The following is a 20,222-nucleotide window of genomic DNA, read 5'->3' as shown; positions in this document are numbered from 1 at the left end:
GTCTTGGTGTTTGGTTTTCTGCCAAATGCAAAGGTTATTTCAGGTGTATTCCTCATTGCTTCGTGTGCAGTTAATTGCCTACTCTGAGCTCTCTCTCCCCCTTTAAAAAAGAAACTTAAAGTCAGCAAAACCTGCAGGGATATTGTGCTGAAGAACAGCTTCCGAGGGCCAAAGTAATCGGAGAATACAGCAGAACTGCCAAGGCTTGACTGTGCTCCCCTTGAATTAGCAAAGCTGCCTGTGCAACCTTGCCATCTTTCTCCTTGCAGCTCACAGTTGCATAACTGGCCAGACTTGTCAACAGCCGCTCACCTGTGATGATCAATAAATTGCTTACAGGGAACCAGGCCAACAAGCCAAACTGGGAAGGTACTTCACATTCAGGGTCCGCCCCTGCCCCTGCCTCTAGGCTATCAAAGACTCAAAAGTAGAAAGCAAGGTCTAAGTTGATGGGTGATGCGGCTGCCCTAGATTTATTTGCAAGGCAAATATTAAATAGGTGTGGCTTTGCAAATCGCTGTGGCTCTGTGCCAGGGACAGAAACACCCTTTCCATTTTTACACACACAACTGCCCTCAAGGCCTAACTGTATCTTGCACAATTCGTGAAGCAGGATTTCCTGATATTTGACCCTTTGCGGTTTACATGATAGAAAAATACATTTTGCACCACTGCCACTATGAGCTCCATGGACACAGGTTCGAGAAACAGGCACCCAACCCACTGCCAAAGTCAGAAGAGGTAGTCAGACCTTTAGGGAATATCATAAAAGCAAACTGGGGTGAAGACCCTCTAGGAACATGGCCGCAACCACAAATGCTGGACTTAGATGTCAGAAACTCAAGTTCAAATCCCAGGCACAGCCCTGAAAGCCCAGATAGTAGAAAGGGGTTCTCCTTCATCATCACACACACCTCTAGGCTATTCAGAGGATGAAAGGAGGTAAAGATATAGTGAAGCCCATCACCTTGGAAGAAAACAAATCAATGTCTAGAAGAAATGCTTGCCTGTAGGATTAAGGGAGCTCCATGAAAGCTATAGCTGCAAGGACGTGTGATGGCTTTTACTTGTTTTATTTTATTTTATTTTTTGCTGCCTTGTTGACTGTTGCCCTGGACTCCTTTGGGAGGAAGGGTGAGAATCAAAATATTAAGAAATAAAAATCTGATCATCGTTTCTGTTTTAAAAAGCACTTTATATCATCTCTTTGATGAAAAGTAAATATATATTTTTAAAAAATTACTGCACAAATACTTTCCATTATTAAAAGAGGAATCCCAATGTAAAACTCCAATTTGCTTTTTTTATATCTGAGTAGCTGTGATAATTTACAATATATATATATACCTGTATTTAAAACCCATCAAGGAGGCATGCACTCTCCAGTCCCTTTTAACGATGTAGAATTAAGGAAAAGGAAAGTGGAACGATAAAAGACAGGTGGGTCATCGTTACTTTGGTGTTACTCTTCCAGCCTGAACTTGGCTACGAGAGGGAGATGGTCAGAGGAGATGGTTTCATTGGGAAGCCCATTGACAGCCCAGAGATCTTTTTCCGTCACCAGTGATAATCGGCCAAGAAGGTTCAGGCGTCCGTCAAAGGCACGTTCAGCTCCTGCAACAGAAAGAAGAGGCTTTCGGGTGCCTGTGGACAATCCAGAGGTCTGAAGAGAGGTTCATAAGCACGTAAATTACATCACAACTGAGCTGGCACCAGGGCCTGGATGCATCATCATGCTGTTCTGAAATAAGCAAGCAGGGAATCACAGTTCCTCTTTTGGTCTTTACAGACACTGCATTCTGGGGAACTTTCAAGTCAATGTAAACAATACTGAACATTTATATGATGCTTTCAAGTAAGCGCTTCACACACTTCCCCACCACTTGCTCCCCTTCAAATATTGTGGACTTTAATGCCCTATTCCTGACAACTGGGTCATGCTGGCTGGGGCTTATGGAGGCTGTACTCCAACAGGCTGGGGAAAGCTACATGATCTACTTATTTCATAGTTCAGTGTGTTAGGCACTCTGCCACACCAGCTCTCCATTTAACTCCCAGGTGTGTGTATGCGTGTGGGGGAGATGTGTGATCCTTCCCCAAATATAACATGGTTTACCTAAGGTCAGTTTCATCACTGGGTTGAAATCTGAAGTGAGAACTTCTTTGTTCGCATCACAGTCTCTTGGCCAATTACGGCCTGCTAGTTCTCTTGATCACCCCAGTTTAAACAAACACAGACTTAACATTCCATCCAGTGGATTTTGCAAAGATGCACAGCACTGAATATGTGCAACCAAGACAAGCTTCAGTCCTGACTTATCCACCAAGGAGATCAGCTTGAAGGCACTTTTAACATTATGGCACCATCTGGTGAGCTTTTGCTGTAACTGCTATTGCTTGATTTTTTATTTTTTTTTAAGAAGTAGTAACCTTCCACATGGTACAATGTCGTCAGGTAAAATGCATGTAATAACGTGAGCACAGGCTTTGCCACACTGGAATTGTAAACTTTAAAAAAACAAACTGGTCCTGTGCCTTTTCAAGCAGCTTGATCTTTAGAGATTAAATGGAAATGTGGTATCTCTTAGTAGTGAGCAGCTCTACTTGCTCATCTCTATAGATCCGGTTTATGTTAAATGCTAGGAACAGGCTGGGCTGGTTTATTTGTGATCCACTGGAAAGCCTGAAACTGAACTTTGTAGGGAGGGAAGTCAGCATTACAAAGACAATGATGCAAAGAAGATCTATTGGCGCAGACTACAAATGCAGGTAGTTAAGTGGTGATAAATCTTCTGGTAGAGAATACAGCCTTGTCTGAGCTAGCCAGGCAGCTTCTATATTAAGCTGTGGACTGAGCTGTTTGTTCAGTCAGCACTGAAAATCAAGAGAGGTCTTCTGTCCGAATCAAGTCCCTTCTCTTAGTATTAGCATTTTATGAATGTGGAATAAAGAACATCTGGAAGTGACAAAGCCACGTGTGTTTATGTGTAGGTGCTTTAAAGAGGCTCTACTGTACTAGAAATTTTTGCTCATTGTGCAGACTGGGTGAGCACCTAGCCAATCATTAGTCACCTATTTCGCTCTAGAGTCACTTGCCTGGTTCTGCAGCTGTGTTCTCCTTTGCCGCAGAATAGAAGATATAATCCACAGTGACTGCGCTCCTGGAGTGGCAAGTGGTGACTTCTGGGGTTCCGCTGTCTGGCAGATAATGAGTGTAGGCCGAAGACAAGGGAAAACTGTGGTGCAAATATGTGGGTGACCTAAAACAAGAGAAGTGTTTCAGAAGTCACCAGCGTCTGCTGAGACAAAGGATCACAGATGAGGCCATGCTTACACCAGGTTACTGATGTTTCAGATGTTCCACCCACAATTGTCCATCTGGCCCAGAGCTGCTCTGTTTTCTGTACCTAAGCCCCACACTTTGACATGACAATCCAGACTGAGAATGCTATTGCAGCAAGGCAGGACAAGAACAACGCATTTGTGAGCCACGATTGTTTAACAATGGAAACATTTGTCCTGCTGTGCTCCTCATCCACTTCATAGTGGACATAGCCTAAACCATGTCCTTCATACAATGCTGCATTTTATTCCTTTGTTAATTTTATATCCTGCCCTTCCTCCCAAAGAAACCCAGGGTAACAAACAACAAGAGATCAAACAATGAAAAATATCTTAGAAATAGTATCCAGTATCTTAGAAGCAATTCCAAAGACCCAGTTCCCATATCGCACAGAACAAAGCCTCTAAGACAACATCTGCAAAGTTTTGGTGCAATTATATTGCCAAGAATTATATCCAGGTTAACCTACAGCTTTGCTCAGACCAAAGGCAAAACCAGTTTAGTAATAGGGGCACAAGACCTGGATGGTGTGCTCTCCTTTATCCCATCAGCATGGCCATAAGGCGATCGGAAGCATTTACTGTTGCATCCAAACCAGGCCAAAATATGGTTGTAACTATGGTTTCTTTGAACAAGCCAACTTTGTACTGGGGTTGGTCTTGCAAACCATGGTTAACCCTAACCACCATATGTTGGATATTCACAAACCTTTGCCAGTTTGCAAATTTCCAATTTCTTCTTCCTTGGTGTGTTGGAGGATGAAGTAGGGAGTGCACATATAGCATTTTAGTGAGTAAAACTTTCAGCTCTCTGTTTATACAGGTCCAGAGTTGTAGTAGCTGATGCCAGCAAACAAGCTGACAACCGCAGTGATGTCAAAATTTACCGTTTTGCCACTGTTACGACCTCTTCTGAATTTTCCAAGCTTCCTTCTTTAGTCTCTTTTCTCTCTGGAAAAAACCAACAACAGCAATCATAGAAGCACAGGAAGCTGCCTTATACCTGATCAGGCCATTTGTTCACTGAGGCCAGTATTATCTAGTTTGCTTGATAGCAAAGCCACCAGCAAGACATCTTCCACCCCTGTTTTGTTATCTGATCCTTCTATAACTGGAGATGGCAGGAATTGAACGTGCAAAACAGGTGATCTGTGTATGAGCTATGGCTCCTACCCTATAATGGGAGAGTGCACACAGAACTACAGCTGCTGCTTATCCATTCAGCCAAAAGTTGCTCATGAGTTGACCTGCAGCTGAGCGCTTGGGAAGAACCAATGTGACCAGTCAACTCTACTAAAATCACTTCTAAGGCTTTTGTAAACATCCACAAAAACTTTATACCCACTGATGAATTCCCAATGACTTTATATTTTTAGCTTCTCTGGGGTCAGACAGCGCCTGTAGGACTTCAACTGCCAGCATTATGTGACTGAACTGCTGAAATGACACACGAAGGAACTGCTAGGTTAAATTCAGCTGTAAACATCGGAGGGGAAGTAACCTTTTCGGAAAACACTTGGGTTATCTGCACTGAAATTTACCTCTCTCTTTTTCTAGCTGCTTCTGTTGCTCCTCATACATACAGTCCTGAGAAATGCCGAGACTTGGAGGCCAAATGGGGATAGTGAGTATCCTATTGCCCCGTGGGGACTGTTCCTGGCCAGACACCTTAAAAAGCAAGAAGCAAAACAAAACAACCAAAGAGAAATATGTGCATTTCTAGAAGATGTCCAACAGTGATTTCTGCTGTAACCCAGAACCCACCTACATAGAAGTCATTTACATTACAAACCTAAAAATGTCAACTCAGAGGAAAGCCCCATTAACTTCAATTGGACTTACTTCTAGATAAATGATTTTAGGACTGTAGTCTTAGGTTCAGCCATCTAGCTTGCGGAGCTATTTCATGGCAATTCATAGTTAGCTTGGGATTTTAGCTTTCAAGATAAACAGGCATGATATATTACCTTACTGTTCACTCTCAACTCTGGATCAGTTTTGAATGTTAAAGAGCACCTGTCTTAACACAAATCCTTTCAATGACCCAACAGTTTATTTCTACTATTGTGAGAGCTGCCACATTTATTTTTAATTTTTGGCTTCCCATTTAGCCACTTTTTGAGCCATAAAAGAACTCCTGTGCCACAAGTACTCAGTTTTGGAGTCTAGTTGGTGAGAGAGCTGGCAAAAATGTAATTACTTTACATTTATTATGTGTTTGTATGTTCCTATGTGTGTGTGCGTGCACACACACACACACACAAATTGGTACCACCCCTATTTCATGCAAAAGCAACTATGCTCCAGATGATTTTTAATTTACTGTGCTACCAATCAGCTGATCAGCAGCACCTGCAAAGCGCTATGAAAAGCACTCCACAATACTCTTGGGTCTTCCTTTGGAAAGAGGCTCAACAAGACCAAACTATCAGCTGACTGATGAGTCATGTGGAGTACTTTGCAAATTGCTCTGCAAGATCCATGTGGGCAAAAAAGGGTCACCTGATGCCAGGAGACATCAGGTGATAAACAAGTGGGTGGCCCCATTAGCAACCTGTCAGACCTGGCCCAGAAAGGGCAGGAGAGAGAATGATTCGGTCTGCTGGTTAGATGCAGTTCACCACCAGTGTTAAAAACTGAGATATGAAAGCTAGGAGCTAAATGGCACCTTAAACATAGGTTATGGGCACCGCAATGGAGTGTTTAGGTGTCCTTTTTTAAACAAGAGTACAAAACTGAAAAAGAATGAACTGCAGCTAAAATCTTATGCTCATTTTTCACATGGTCTAGTCCTCATCTGAAGACTGCAAAAAACAAAGTCATACTTCCCCTGCTCGCCCCCCTCATATTTTTATAAGGGTCCCTTCTCCAGTCTTCAGAGAGTGGCTGGAAGTGGGGAGGCAGAAAAAGGTCCTCCTTTTCTTCCAGCAGTGGCAGTTTTAATCTGAAATCTTAGGCTCAGTACTGCGCCCAGAGCTCAGAAACTGCTCGCGCTAATGAAAGTCCCTGTCGCAAAATGCGCCTAGAACAATGGGAGTTTCTAATGCTGTTCACCACCCCTGACCAAAGCAATGCTTTGAAAAGTTCTACTCTTCAGTGAACATATCCTACATTGGCATCACCTTGTCTACTGCGGAACTCCTCAGCATCTGACACAGAACCCCTGCTCATCACAGGAAGAGGAGCAGCAAAGGCATGTTCTAAGGCACTCACAGTGTCTTAAAACCGTTGGCCTCACCACAGTCCCATGGTGGGCCTTGGAATGTCTTCCACCCTCCTGTGGGCTGAAAGCTCCAGAAGATTATTAATGGATGCAACCAACTACTTCCTAAGAACACTGCTTGAAAACCTCATACCTGCACTGGCTTTGGACCACACAGCATATTTTAGAAAGAACAGCAATGCAAATTATCATCATGGAAACCCCACAATGTTATAGGGGTGGGTGGCAGGGACATCGTCTTTTGCGTGTTGTCTACCCATATTTTTTTTCCTTTACACACCAACTTGACAAATGGCCACCTACTTTCCCTATCGCCAGTCCTTCGTAATTCAGCTTGCCTTCCCTTAAGAAATTGTACAGGGGAGAGTGAGGGACGGAATTGAAGTCCCCGCAGATGACGAGGGGGCAGAAACGCCCGTCTTCCTGCATAGCCACGCTGTTAATTTCCGCCAGCAGCATGGCAAGCTGGGTGAGCTTGATGTCCCCCCGCCTTGGGTTATACAGCAGGTGTGTGTTGGCCACGCAGATGGCGGCCTTGCAGGAAAAAAGAGGTTGCAAGAGAACCACCAGGCCCACGTTATCTCTGTCCAAGAGGGGGATGTTGCGCCGAAAGAATTCCACTGGATTCGAAGAGAGGAGATGGAACTTGGAGGCCTTGAAGCAAATGGTGCAGCCATCTGGCTTCCTTCCTGTCCTCATCTTGTACTCACAATGATAGCCTGGGGAAGGGAGAAAAAAGGTGCTTCACAATGTGTCTCCTTTATACTCTAAGTACACATGTTTAATATGTTCTGGTCCATTGGGCTGTATGCCGGGGATGGGGAACAAGTGGTCCTCCATAAATTGTTAGATGAAAACTCCCATCAGCCCCAGCCAGCGTAGCCAACGGTCAGGGAAGGTGTGAACTGGAGTCCAACATCTGGAGAGCCACAGCTTCCCCGTCCCTCAGCTCCACAGCAGGGGTGGGGTGGGTCTACCTCTTATAGCAGGGATGGGGAATCTCCTGCCCAAAGGCCAAATATGGCACACAAGGCTATTTCCACCAAACCATGCACACCTGCCCCGTACTTGCACATCAAGTGTGCGACAGGTGAAGATGCAACTGGATTGGCTGTGTGATTGAATTCATTGTGAGGAACTCGATTGCACAGCCCACCCCTTTGGAAAGCAGGCTTGAAGTCATCACCAATCAGCTGACAGGTGGTGACTTCAAGCCTGCTGATTCACTGCACCTCAAAGCACTGTGATTATCCACAGAAGTCCCAACCCTGCCTGCCTGTCAGATTTGGCTTATGGAGGGTTGGGGAGATACGTACATGGTCTACTGGCAAGACTGTACCTTGGTTCTCCCCATACCTTCCTGCTTTCTGTCTATTTGCTCATGGAGATGGGCTGGGGTTAATATGGCCAAAATCAGTGGACTGTAGGGAGGTTAGCTGGGGAAAGCGGGGTGGGTAGGTGGTGGTTTGACATATATTACTGGACAGTTTATACCTAAGGCTTCCAAACTTGGCTTGATCTCTATTCTGTAGTGGTCTTCTTGTACCTCTTGCAAACAAAGTACCTGTTGGGAGGAAAACAGCTGATCAACAAGTAGCATACTCCCCAACATGACTAGGCTGACTTTAAAATTCTAGAAACTGGCTTACAACTTTCAATAACATTTCTAAGAAGAGATAATAATGGTAATACTGCAACTGAAAATAATTTCAGGTTATTTAATAGTAAAATTATGTATTGTTAAGAACTGGGTAGATTCAGGCAAATTCAAGCATTTTCAAGCCACGCTGATTCCTGAAGAGCACGGTTAGCTCTGGCAGTGAAATCAACATGCCTTTAAAAGGAAAATTAACGTTATAAACCGATGCATGTCTTATTGGAAGTAAATCCCATTGTATTTCATTCAGCCCAAGGCTGCAATTTTATATTCACTTGAACTAAAAATGATTTACTTCCAAAGAAACATGCAAAGGACTGGGCTGTAAGAAAATAAGACCAGGTTAAAAAGGGTTGGTTTTTTTAGAAGGAATCTGAATGGAGAGACATGGCACCAGGTGCATGTTCACTATACCTAAACATGAAGTGCATGAAATAACCACATGCTCACTTATGGCAGGTGTGGGAACTTCTTGGCCTCTGGATGTTGATGAACTACAATTCCCATCAGCCTCAGCAAGCATGGTGAATGGCCAGGGATGATAGTTGTAATTCAGCAACATCTGGAGGGCCAAAGGATCCTCATGCCTGGCTTTCAGTCTGTAAAAGATTTGTCCTCCTATGGATTGCTTTTTTATTGGCAGCTATGAGATTAGCTTCCCACTTACATCTGCATCCAGCCGTTTGATGTCTGCCAGAATGTTGGGAAAACGATAGTTCCAGGCTAGCACATGCCGTTGGCAGTGTCTATACAGGTGAGAGTTGTCTTCTAACAAGTCTTGGGAAAGGATGTTGTACGACATCACGGTGAAATCAAACTTCTCCAGTGTGTCTTGATGATCCTGGTTGATCGGCTTATCCTCTTCAAGGACCTTCATTTTTTTACTTTGCTGGCAAAAGTATTCCCAGTGTCTCTTGACCACACCTGCTGAAACACAACAACCAGGCCAGGAGCGGTGGATTGTTTGCATTCATACTTTTGACTTGAGCTTTTAAAGTTCTGTACAAAACAATTTAAGTCCTGTTTTGGGGAGACTACTAATTAAATATGAACTGTCCAGCTCTGCATTAGGGCCTGTTCCCCTTCTGAGATCAGGTGTGTACTGATCAGCGAGGCAGCCTCCTTAGTTGTGGAGCTCTGCCTAGGTACTCCTCTGCTCAGACAAATCTAGGAGGTAGCAAGCTAAAGCCTTTTCTTTTTGATAATTTTGTTGAACTGCTGTATTTTTATCTCTCTTTTGGGAAAGCTTTCTGAGGGTTGGGGTATAAATGTTTAAAATATGAAAAATAATTTTAAGTGTTTCGTTAAGCAGGACTTCTAGTAATTTGGCAATAACATTGGCACTTCTTTAAATAGGAAGTAGAAGACTCCCTGGAAAAGACCCTGATGTTGGGAAAGATGGAGGGCACAAGGAGAAGGGGACGACAGAGGACGAGATGGCTGGACAGTGTTCTCGAAGATACCAACATGAGTTTGACCAAACTGTGGGAGGCAGTGGAAGACAGGAGTGCCTGGCGTGCTCTGGTCCATGGGGTCATGAAGAGTCAGACATGACTAAACAACTAAACTACAACACTTCTGTTACTGAATTGTTTAACAACAACAGTACCAAAAGAGACCCATCTCTCTTAGAAGTAGCTTTAGTATATAACAGAAAGTAGGAAGAAAATAATAACAACAGGAAAACCCTGGGATAGCAATAAACAGTACTCTGTTGAGGAGTGGAATTTAACATAAAAGTTGTAATAAACAATTTGCTGGATGCAGGCAAATGAGTGGGCTGGTGGAGGATGGATTCTTCTATTTTTTGATTAATTTTTGTTGGTGAAATTTAATTGATATGCTACCTGTATGTTCTATTTTTGGTACTGAATTGCTGTTGAGTTGCTTCAGCACTTCTTTATGTTTGAAAATGACACATAAACTGAATAACAACAGATACATTGCAAAAATGCCTCCCTCACCAGCCTGCTTGGTCTCCATACTAGCTGTGAAGAAATGGAAATATCTTCTTCCATTTATTTCTTGCACTTCCTCCCAGAGGAGCACAGGGCGGCAAACACATGATAAATGTGCCAATTAAAACATCTAAAAACAATTCAAGATTCCTACACAGACTGGGAATGATCTTTCCTTAAAAGGTTTGTTGAAAGAGGAAAGTTTTCAGTAAGCTCTGAAATGACAACAGAGATGGTGCATCTCTAATATTTAATGGAAGTTATTTCCAAAGAGCAGCTGCCACAATACTAAAGGCCTGATTCCTGCACTGTGCGGAATGGACATCTTGATAAGATGGTACCTGAAGGAGGCCCTCACCTCTAGAGCACAATGATTAATTGGGGATATAAGAGGCGGGGTGAACTTTCAGGTATACTGGTTCCAAGTTTTTCAGGGCTTTGTGCTTCAGAAACAGCATAAAGGTGTCAACTGGCAGCAAGAAAATGCAGCAGGCTGGTGGTGGTGGTGGACACAAAATAGTAGGATAGAATGATCCATTCATCATTCACCAGTCCACTTAGTAGAAATATTATTATTATTATTATTAGCCTAAAAGACTAGTAGCTAAGTGGCAGAGCATCATCTGCCTTGTATGCAGATGATTCCAGGCTCAATCCCTGGCATGTCCAGGTAAGACTGAGGAGGATTCCTGCTTCAGCCTCTGAAGAGCTGTTGCATGGAAAGCAGTGAAGTAGATGGACCAATGAATCACAGAATTGTAGAGCTGGAACGGACCCTGAGGGTCATCTGGTCCAACCCCCTGCAATGCAGGAATCTCAGCAAAAGCATCCATGACGGATGGCCATTCAACCTCTGCTGACTCAATATAAGGCAGCACCCCATGTTGCTAGTAGCTTGTGTACCCAAGCAGGATATGAGGGAGGGGCCTTCACCTCCTCTCTGGCAGGCCTGGAAGTGAAGGCAACAACAACAAAAATGATCACTCTTGTAAATTTTGTTGGCTTATTTCATCAGCTGTTGTCAACAGTGCAAAAGAAAGGTGTGAACAGCTTGTTCATAGGACCATAAACTGAATATGTGTGGTTTCTGAGCAAGCTGAATTCAGCATATATAATAATATCAAACTTTTATCTCATCCTTTCTCCAAGGAATTCAAGGCACCACAAGAATCCGATGAGGTAGGTTAGGTAAGAGACATTGACCAGCTCACTGAGTAAGCTCAATGGCCGAGTGGGAACCCCAGACCCCATGGCCTCTCTTCTCTCCTAAATAAGTAACACAACCCTGTAAATATTAAGAGCAAAGGATCAAGGGAGTGAGATGCCACCCTACCTCTTGGTTCTGGAGTGCTTCCTTCTTTACACTGAAGTTGAGGTGGAGACCAGGATGTTTCATCTGAAGGTGAGGTACACAGTTTTTCATTAGGGCTGTGACAAATGTCCTGATCCCCACTATGTCTTCTTCGCTTTACACATGGCTCATCTCCCTCAGCTTTCATTGTAGCACAGAGATGAATGGAAGAGTTTTGTACGAGGCTGGGAAACTGTGTGCTCCAGAGCAGAGGAAGCCTACAGCTCCCTGGGCAATCCCAAGGGTTCAAGGGTGAGTAACAAGCCCCAAAACAGGATGCGGTTCTCTTCATATGCTGGAAAGCTTGACCATCCCGGAAGAGTCTCTGAGCAACATTCCAGTGGCAAACCCAATCTCTGCCGAGCCTCTGTACACGATGGGACAGCATGGGATATCTGGAAAGAAAGCAGTGTTAGGAAAGATTCTTTGTTGTGAGATATACAGACATGACAACTAGACAACGGCCTTGTTCTTACTGCAACACACTAACATGGCTTCCTGTTTGGAAACTGCATCCTCCTGGCTGATCTCGGATGCTGCAACATTACACTCCTCCATTACTTGAAGTCTGTAATTGGCTTTATCCTCAAATTACAAATATTTAATCTCATTACAAGAGACGCGGGTGGCGCTGTGGGTAAAACCTCAGCGCCTAGGACTTGCCGATCGCATGGTCGGCAGTTCGAATCCCCGCGGCGGGGTGCGCTCCCGTCGTTCGGTCCCAGCGCCTGCCAACCTAGCAGTTCGAAAGCACCTCCAGGTGCAAGTAGATAAATAGGGACCGCTTACCAGCGGGAAGGTAAACGGCGTTCCGTGTGCTGCGCTGGCTCGCCAGATGCAGCTTGTCACACTGGCCACGTGATCCGGAAGTGTCTGCGGACAGCGCTGGCTCCCGGCCTATAGAGTGAGATGAGTGCACAACCCTAGAGTCTGGCAAGACTGGCTTCTATGGGCAGGGGTACCTTTACCTTTAATCTCATTAAATAAGGAAGGGCATTACTTTTTCTTCAGGAGAAAAGAAACTCTGTCCACTAGCTATGATCCAGGTCTTGCTTTGGTCTCTTAGATGTCTCTACCAAAAACACATTAGGCTGCAATGGGCAAATGCTTTATGCTGCTTTGTGTTTCCAGGTGTGGTTGGTTATGACACAAGGCTGAGCAGTTTTGTCATACAGAACAGGCTTCCTCAACCTCAGCCCTCCAGATATTTTTGGCCTACAACTCCCATGATCCCTAGCTAGCAGGAGCGGTGGTCAGGGATGATGGGAATTGTAGTCTCAAGACATCTGGAGGGCCGAAGTTGAGGAAGCGTGATATAGAAGCAGCAGAAGTGAAACAGAAAGCACATAGTCTGAGAATGACTGGCAGATACCGAACATATTCACTAATGCTCAAGTTCAATCCGCTACTAACTTGTTTACACATCCATGGCCACCATATCAGTTTAGTAATAACCTTGCCCTGAAGCTTCCTATGCTCCTGTGCCTTTTTAGTTGATCCCAGAAAGCTTTACTCCTACCCTGATTTTTACTTTCTGATTATTTTTTTCCTAACACATTACACAGCTACCTGCAATGCTTATATATTTTAGATCTTATACATATATATATACAGAAACATCAATGGGCTTATCTCTGGACTCCTCATTAATGGACGTTTTCCTGTCTAAATGTTTTGTCAGCAAAGCAAAATGTGTAACACTGAAATCCTAAGATCGTTTATTTGTTAGTGTGTATACATACATACATACATACATACAAGGACATGAAGGCAGCAATCCTCTCCTGTTGTTTGCTCCTAGCATCGTAATACTCAAGAGGTACACATTCTGCATATGGAGGTTTCACTTAGCTATCATGATCAATAGCTGTTTAGACTTGTATTCCAAAGAGTACTAAGTTCCAGGGTATGACTGAAGGCACTTTGCTGAAGCTATGCAGATCTGGGTCTGATCAGTGCCAAGTACAGTAACTGAAAACCATATGTATGCTGCCTTTCATGACAGAAGAAAGGCTGGGTGCAAATCTAATTATTTGAGCAACATTTACACGAAACGATGATGTCAAGCGGTATATAAAGTGTCGAAATCAAAAAATGTCCCTCTTTCTTTCACGGGACAGGTAAGCACAGGAGGCCCTAATCCTCCTCACTGCCACCCTTTGAAACCAGGGTGGCAAACCTGTGGCCCTCCAGATGTTGCTGAACTCTCTTCACCCCCTGCCACACTAGCTGGGTCCGACAGGAGAGGCAGTTCAGCTACACCCGGAGTGCCAAAGGCAACACCTGCCTTTCAGCCACGGGTGGGGAACCTGTGGTCCTCCAGATCTTCAGAACCTAAGAGGAGCCTGCTGGATCAGGCCCACCGAGTCCAGCATCCTGTTGTCACAGTGGCCAACAGCGTGGGAAGCCCAGGAGCAGGAAAATCAGCGCTCTCCCCACAGGCAGCCTTCAGAAGGATGGTGTTTTTATATTGCAAGCCGCCTTATGATCCGCAGATGAAAGACGATATACAAATTCCGTAATAATTCTGACACTGAAGGCGGAATACAGGCACCACGAGCTTGTCGAATCCCTCCCATGTTGCCAGTGTCGGCCAGTGCTCGGGGATGATTCGGAGGGCCACAGGTGGCCCCCTCCAGCCTTAGGCCGCCCACCCCGGCTGAGCCGCCGCAGTTACCTCCAGGGGGGACACCTGCCCTCTGCTTTGCCAGGCCGCCCCGGCAGGTTCTCTGCTCCCCGCGCCGGCCCCGCAGAGGGCTCATCTCAGAGGGCCGTGGCCGGCGGCTCCTTCACCACACGCGCTCCAGGTCCGGCTTCGCCCGCGCAGCCGCATCCAAACAAGCCGGATTTAGCGGTCACTCCTCCCCTCCTCACGTAACGAAGGGCGCTCTCGCTTTGGCTTCCGTGGGGGCCCATGGGACTTGTAGTTCGGCTTCCGCAACAGACGCTGCCCTCGCCGGCGGACTCATAGATTTATAAATAGACCTACTGAACACGAAAGACTTCCGGGTTCCTTTAGAGGCTTCCCTTTAGAACCTGCGGCGATATTGCGCGAAAACGGAAAGGTTCCATTTCTCCTCTGGCGGAGACCAAAAACTTTGCTTCGTTGTTTTCTATCAGTTGCCATTTCCGTGGGACCAGTTCTACTCTAAAGGCGAGTTTGGAAGCATCTTTAGACAGGACTCCACACTCTACTTTTTCCTATCTCTATGGTCCGTGGATAAAAGTCGTCGTAGAACAATTCAAAGAGCGGAAGGCGGGGCGAATAATCTCTCTCTCTCGGGAACCATCTTTCTTAAGGGCAACATTAACGCCTCCGCCGCCATTTTTGTGCAGGGAAGAAAGGCCCTGAGGGGGAAGATGATGACAACCGGCCCGGCTTGGTACTGAGGCGGAGAGAGACGCCATGCCGCTGGTCGTCCTCTGCGGGCTGCCGGGAAGCGGCAAGACCCGGCGCGCCGAAGAGCTGAAGGCGGCGCTGAGCGCCGAGGAGGCCTCAGAGCGGCGCGTTTTCGTGGTGGCCGAGGCCGACTTGGGCGCCGGCGGCGGGGACGGCGTCGCCCGGGCTGCTCTGAGGGCGGAGGCCGAGCGCCTGCTGAGCCGCCGCGACGTGGTTCTAGTGGACTCGGGCGCCGAGCTGAAGAGCTTCCGCTACGAGCTGTACTGCCTCAGCAAGCACGCGGGGACGCCGCACTGCGTGCTCCTGTGCCCGGGAGGCGCCGCCCGCCCGGACCGGCCTCCCCTGGAGCCGCCCGACTCGCGCCACCGCTGGGACTGGCCGCTCTTCGTGGCGCCCGCCGACCCCGCCGAGCCGCTGCCTTGGCCCGAGATCCGCGCCGCCCTCTTCGAGCGCCGCCCGCCGCCGCCCAACCAGTCCACGCGCTCGCAGCCCCTGCAGGCCGCCGGCTTCCTGCACCGCCTCGACCGCCTCACGCAGGACGTGCTGGCCGCCCTCATGGCCGCCCAGAGGAACGGAGCCCAGCCGGGCCAGTTCGTGCCGCTCGCGGTGGACGGGCTGTCGCAGGCCGGCGGCGGGGAGCCTCCGGGGCTGCTGCTGACCCGGCCCGTAAGCCTGGCGGAGCTGAGCCGGCTCCGGAGGCAGTTCCTCAGCTACGCCAAGATGCACCCGGGTGAAGGCGAGGGCGACCTGCCGCAGCTTGGAAGCATGTTCCTGCAGTACCTGGGCCGCAACCTCCAGTGAGGAGGGGCTGGAAGCCGCCGAGCCGAAAGGAAAGCAAGCCCGAGGGGGACGGAGCAGGCGCGCCGTGGGATTTGGACCGCCCGCTATGCACGTGCAGTACACAAGAGCCGAAGGAGCCTCCCCGACCATGAAGGGAGTTTGTCTGCTGCTGGAGCTTTTGGCCCTGGATCGACTTTGCCGTCTAAACCCGAGAGAGGAATGCACCTCCTGCCTATCATTTTAAGTGTGTCGAACTGGTCCGAAACCGATCTTGGCAAAAGGGGGTCAGGATTATTGCAAATAAATGAGTTTTTCCTCTCCGCAGGTCACACACCTGTTTATATTTTAAGTTGCTCTTTTCCTTTTTGTTACCTCCCTTGCTGCAGGGGGGATTGGACTAGATGACCCTTGGGAGATGTCCAGGTCCCTTTCAGTTCTACGATTCTAGGGTTGTGTACAGGGTTCATGTACAGCACACTAAGGGAGCTGGTATCTGGTGGCACAATGAGTCAGTGTGTCAGGCTGTTTTAACAGAAGGTTGGTGGTTTAGGCCCCCTGGAGGGACACTAGATGACTCTCAGAATCCTACCCAACTACAGTTCTCTGACTTGAGAAACAGTAGCCAGTCTAAAGCCACCTAGTGTGATGCTATTGTGGTCAGACGACGATTCTGATGTAAATTGAGTGTGATCCCGAGAGTTTCTTCATCATGGATTGGACACAAACCCACTACAATCAACTGCTGGACTGTGTGTTGCAGGACCACAACTTCTGCTATTCTTAACAGACAGCTACTATTGCCTTTTCCAAGAGTAAGACAGAAAGGATGAGCATCAGGGCTGGCTCAATATATTTGGTACCCTAGGGGGATTATATGTATACTGCTTTTGTAGATTTGTTGTTTGAAACTTACATTAAAAGTTATTGTTATGCTGTTTTTAATAGCAAGCTGTCCTAATAAGGTATTGGGAGGGTGGTGTATAAATAAATAAACCCACATCCTACTTAGTAACATGGAGCATGGTGCGCTCCCATATGAACTGCACTGAAATGAATGGGAATTAAGTGCTCCAGTCCATTTCAGTGAGGCTAGCACAGGAGACCCTCGTGGGAATTGCTCATAGTTCATGTGCTATCACTCTAGAATGAATTACTATTTGCCATGGATGGCAACTTTTTAAGGTGTCACTTTTATTATACCAAAGAGATGCATAAGTGCCTCTAGTGCGAAAGGGAATATGCTGTGATTCTTTCCGGGGGCCAATATCACTTTATAGATTATGCTAATTAAATGCAATCTAAACTATAAATATCTACCTAGTCCTGGTAAGGAAATAACATTAAATGTCAGTTTTATATTGACATTGTGAATGCAAACTGTACACCTTGACAATATAACTGAGGGAGAGATGGAGGCTGCTGTCCTATGCACACTTAGGAGTTTGTCCAATTGAACAGGTGGCAATCTCTATGCACAACCACATTGGGAGTGAGTCCCGTTCAACATATTTATTTATGTAATGCTTAATGTCAGAATAGGCTTCTAAGTAGTTTGCAAGTATAAAAACCAATGGCGCATAGTGGAATAGCTCAGTTGGTAGAGCACAAGACTTAATCACAGGATTGTGGATTTAAGCCTCACATTGGGCAAAAGATTCCTGTATTACAGGAGGCTGGACTAGATGATCCTCGTAGTCCCTTCCAACTCTACAATTCTATGACTTAGATTTTTAAATAAACATACACAGAACCCAACCCAGTAACAGAACAACCAAATGAGTTCTAACTAGCTAAAAAACTCACCTTATGGCCATGATGCGGTTCCACATCTAGTTCTACCTTTAAATGAAACAATAGTTGGCGAACTGTGAGGGCAGAATTGGTCCTCTTGGAACCAAATCACAATTGCCATGGAAACCTGTAGTGCTAGACCTAGAACTTTGGAACCATTGTTCTATTGTGATCACACAAAATACTAATCTTAATCAGTGACGTGGGTTTTCCGGAAAATTTAGAACTGGAGATTTTTCCTAAACAAATTAGGATAATTTGGATCTGGATTTTTTTCAGTCTGCATCAGAAAGTTTTCTGATGAGAGAGTGATCTAATTCATCATTTTTGCTTTGTTTGTATTTACTAAACAAAACAACTTTGAAATTGATTACCTAATAACTGTTGAGCTCCTTAGAGGAAAGGTGGGATATAAAGGTAATTAGAAAATAAATATAAATAATATATAAATAACAAATTATTGTTAAATGAACTCTAAATGACCTTTACAAGTTCTGTGCAAGTGGTCTTTGGAGGAATAATAAATAAAAAAGACATTGCTATATATGTTAAATTATGCAGCTAATGAAACTATGGCAAAATACATTAAAAAATCAGAGTAACGTGATTTACCTCACTGTTCAGTGCATGATTATGAAGTGGTGGCTTTGATTGACATTAATTACTCTTAAGTGCATACCCAAGGGGGTAGTATGTTCACAGTTAACATGTGACATCAAGATTTTAATTCATTACCTATACCTGGAGATGGCTTGAGCAAGGTACTCCACGCTCTGGTAACTTCCAGATTGGATTATTGCAGTGTGCTTTACATGGGACAACCCTTGAAGACAACTCAGAAACTTCAAGTAGTCCAAAAGTGCAGCGGTCAAGTGGCTGGGGTTGCCTTTAGGATTTACATAGCCCCTGTCCTAAAACAGCTGCATTAGTTTCCAAGTTCTTTCTGGGCCTAATTTAAGGTGCTCACACTAATGTTTAAATCCAAAAGGCTTATGTCCCAAATTTTTGGGAGACTGCCCCCTTTAAGATTAGAGGGAGCGGTCTCTTTGTAGCTCCAATTCCCTTAGAAGTTGGAGGGGGTGATAGCCCAGGAGAGGGCATTTTCTGTGGCAGCTCCTAAATTGTGCAATTCCCTCCCCACCGAGGAGTGTCTGGCATCTTCACTGTACACTTCTCAATGACTGCTGAAGATGCATCTCTTTATCCTGACATTTGGTACCTGGTGTGTATGTGTGTGTGTGTTTCAGGGCCCACCCTATTCCCATGACTGTAAATTGTTCTAACTGTTTTTAATGCTGAGTTTTAAATAGTTGTAACCGCCTCTGGGACCTCCTGTTGAAGGGTGGGTAATATAGCGAAATCAGTAATTGCTTATTTTTATTTCTTTTGAAAATTTCTAACCAGTGCCTTTATACAAAACATGGATTTCTGGATGGTGTACATTAAAATCAAGTATCAAAACAGTATTGAAACAATTTTTAAAATAATAAAAATAATAAATTGAGCTGAAAAGGAGTTAAAATGAAATAAGTCTGTTGCTTTAAAAGGGAGTACCTAGCTGAATGGCAAATAAATCAAGTGGCAAGCTATGGATGTGGATAAACAGTGACCTAGTAATCTAAAAACACACACCTAGTTACAATAACTAACAGAATTTGCAGCATAGTTTTATGTATAGGACACTGGCTAAAATGTGGGCCTTGGACTGGGGAGTCCAAGGTTCACATTCTCACTCAGTGGATGACCTTGGGTCAGTAACTATCTCTCAGTCCAACCTGCCATACAGTTGTGAGGATAGGAGGGAGAGAACTATAGAGTGTACAGTATATTTCAATCATTGCACAAAAGGTAAATACTGTATAAGTGCAATGTATATTTATCGGTAAATAGACCAATAATTCCTAAACTAGACCTGTCTATGGCTGTGGGCTTCACACCTGACCATAGCTGTCAACGTTTCCCTTTTTTAAAGGGAAATTCCCTTATTCTGAATAGAATTCCTCGCAAGAAAAGGGAAAAGTTGACAGCTATGCACCTGACATGTAGTGATCAAGGTTCAGTATAAGTATTGTTTGTTAATCGGTTCTTGAATACAGACTTCTCTTTCCACCCTAAATCATGATTGAAGTACTGGACGCAAACTAACAAAATGATTTTCAATAGGGACAGATGTCGAGTTATACACTCTCCAGTGCTGAGTGTGTGACCTCCAAGCAGTTATGCTCCAGCCGTCCCCCACCTTTAAAACTCAACATACTGCTCACAGTATTCACATACTGAGATGCGAAAAGAGGATTAATAAGAGGTGCATAGAAAATAGCACATCTGAGACCACAAAAGCCTTTCTTCCAGAGGACAAATTGTAGCCTTAAGCTTTTAGGGGATCCTTTGGAAAGGATATGCACTTCCTAAGAATGTCAGAAGAGCTCTGCTGGATCAGGCCGAGGGCCAGCCTAGTCCAACATCCTGTGGTTGACCACAGTAGCCAACCACAGGCCCATGAGATGCCTGCAAGCAGCACCTGAGTTCAACAGTGCTCTCCCCTTACAGTGCTTTCCCAGCAACTGGTTATTCAGGGACATAAAGCATCCATGACAGATGGCCATCCAACCTCATAAATACTAAACATGCTATAACCTTGGTAGCTATGCGTAGATGTAAGAAGTCATAAATGCATGGACGTAGCCAGGCTTTTTGCTGGAGGGGGTTCGACCTTTTGT

General features: G+C 45.3%; 2 protein-coding genes across 5 annotated transcripts; one reads left to right on the top strand and one right to left on the bottom strand.

Annotated features, from left to right (window-relative positions):
- Positions 1-1,174: 1,174 nt before the first annotated feature.
- ANGEL2 (angel homolog 2) lies at positions 1,175-19,043 on the bottom strand. 4 transcript variants are annotated; one of them, XM_083733467.1, is made up of 9 exons: positions 17,515-19,043; positions 11,514-11,926; positions 8,890-9,149; positions 8,060-8,129; positions 6,869-7,284; positions 4,884-5,010; positions 4,230-4,293; positions 3,097-3,260; positions 1,175-1,614 (listed from the first exon to the last, which is right to left on the bottom strand). In XM_083733467.1, exons 1-9 carry the CDS (start codon positions 17,538-17,540, stop codon positions 1,463-1,465), a joined length of 1,692 nt encoding a protein of 563 aa, XP_083589593.1. In that variant the 5' UTR covers positions 17,541-19,043; the 3' UTR covers positions 1,175-1,462. The 4 variants fall into 4 exon arrangements, with proteins under 4 accessions (XP_083589593.1, XP_083589594.1, XP_083589595.1 ...); XM_083733468.1 differs by having other exon boundaries at positions 8,890-9,146; positions 17,515-19,038; XM_083733469.1 differs by lacking the exon at positions 17,515-19,043 and adding an exon at positions 14,209-14,521.
- On the top strand, positions 14,938-19,014 carry KTI12 (KTI12 chromatin associated homolog; the record flags this gene model as incomplete). The annotated part of the gene is made up of 1 exon (XM_083733804.1): positions 14,938-19,014. One exon carries the CDS (start codon positions 14,938-14,940, stop codon positions 15,730-15,732), a length of 795 nt encoding a protein of 264 aa, XP_083589930.1. The 3' UTR covers positions 15,733-19,014.
- Positions 19,044-20,222: the final 1,179 nt, after the last annotated feature.

Source organism: Podarcis gaigeae (genome assembly GCF_964106915.1).
Source record: "Podarcis gaigeae genome assembly, chromosome: 3".
In the NCBI taxonomy this organism is placed as follows: domain Eukaryota; kingdom Metazoa; phylum Chordata; class Lepidosauria; order Squamata; family Lacertidae; genus Podarcis; species Podarcis gaigeae.
The sequence above is the reverse complement of the archived record's forward strand: the minus strand, read 5'-3'. Positions and strand labels throughout refer to the sequence as shown.

Bases quoted from the DNA above. Each gene is read 5' to 3' on its own strand.
- ANGEL2 (XM_083733467.1), bottom strand. From the start codon at position 17,540: ATGTGGAACCGCATCATGGCCATAAG. The intron at 9,150-11,513 runs GTAGGGTGGCAT...GTTGTGTTTCAG, and splicing joins AAGCACTCCAGAACCAAGAG to CAGGTGTGGTCAAGAGACAC. The intron at 5,011-6,868 runs GTAGGTGGCCAT...TTGCTTTTTAAG, and splicing joins AAGGACTGGCGATAGGGAAA to GTGTCTGGCCAGGAACAGTC.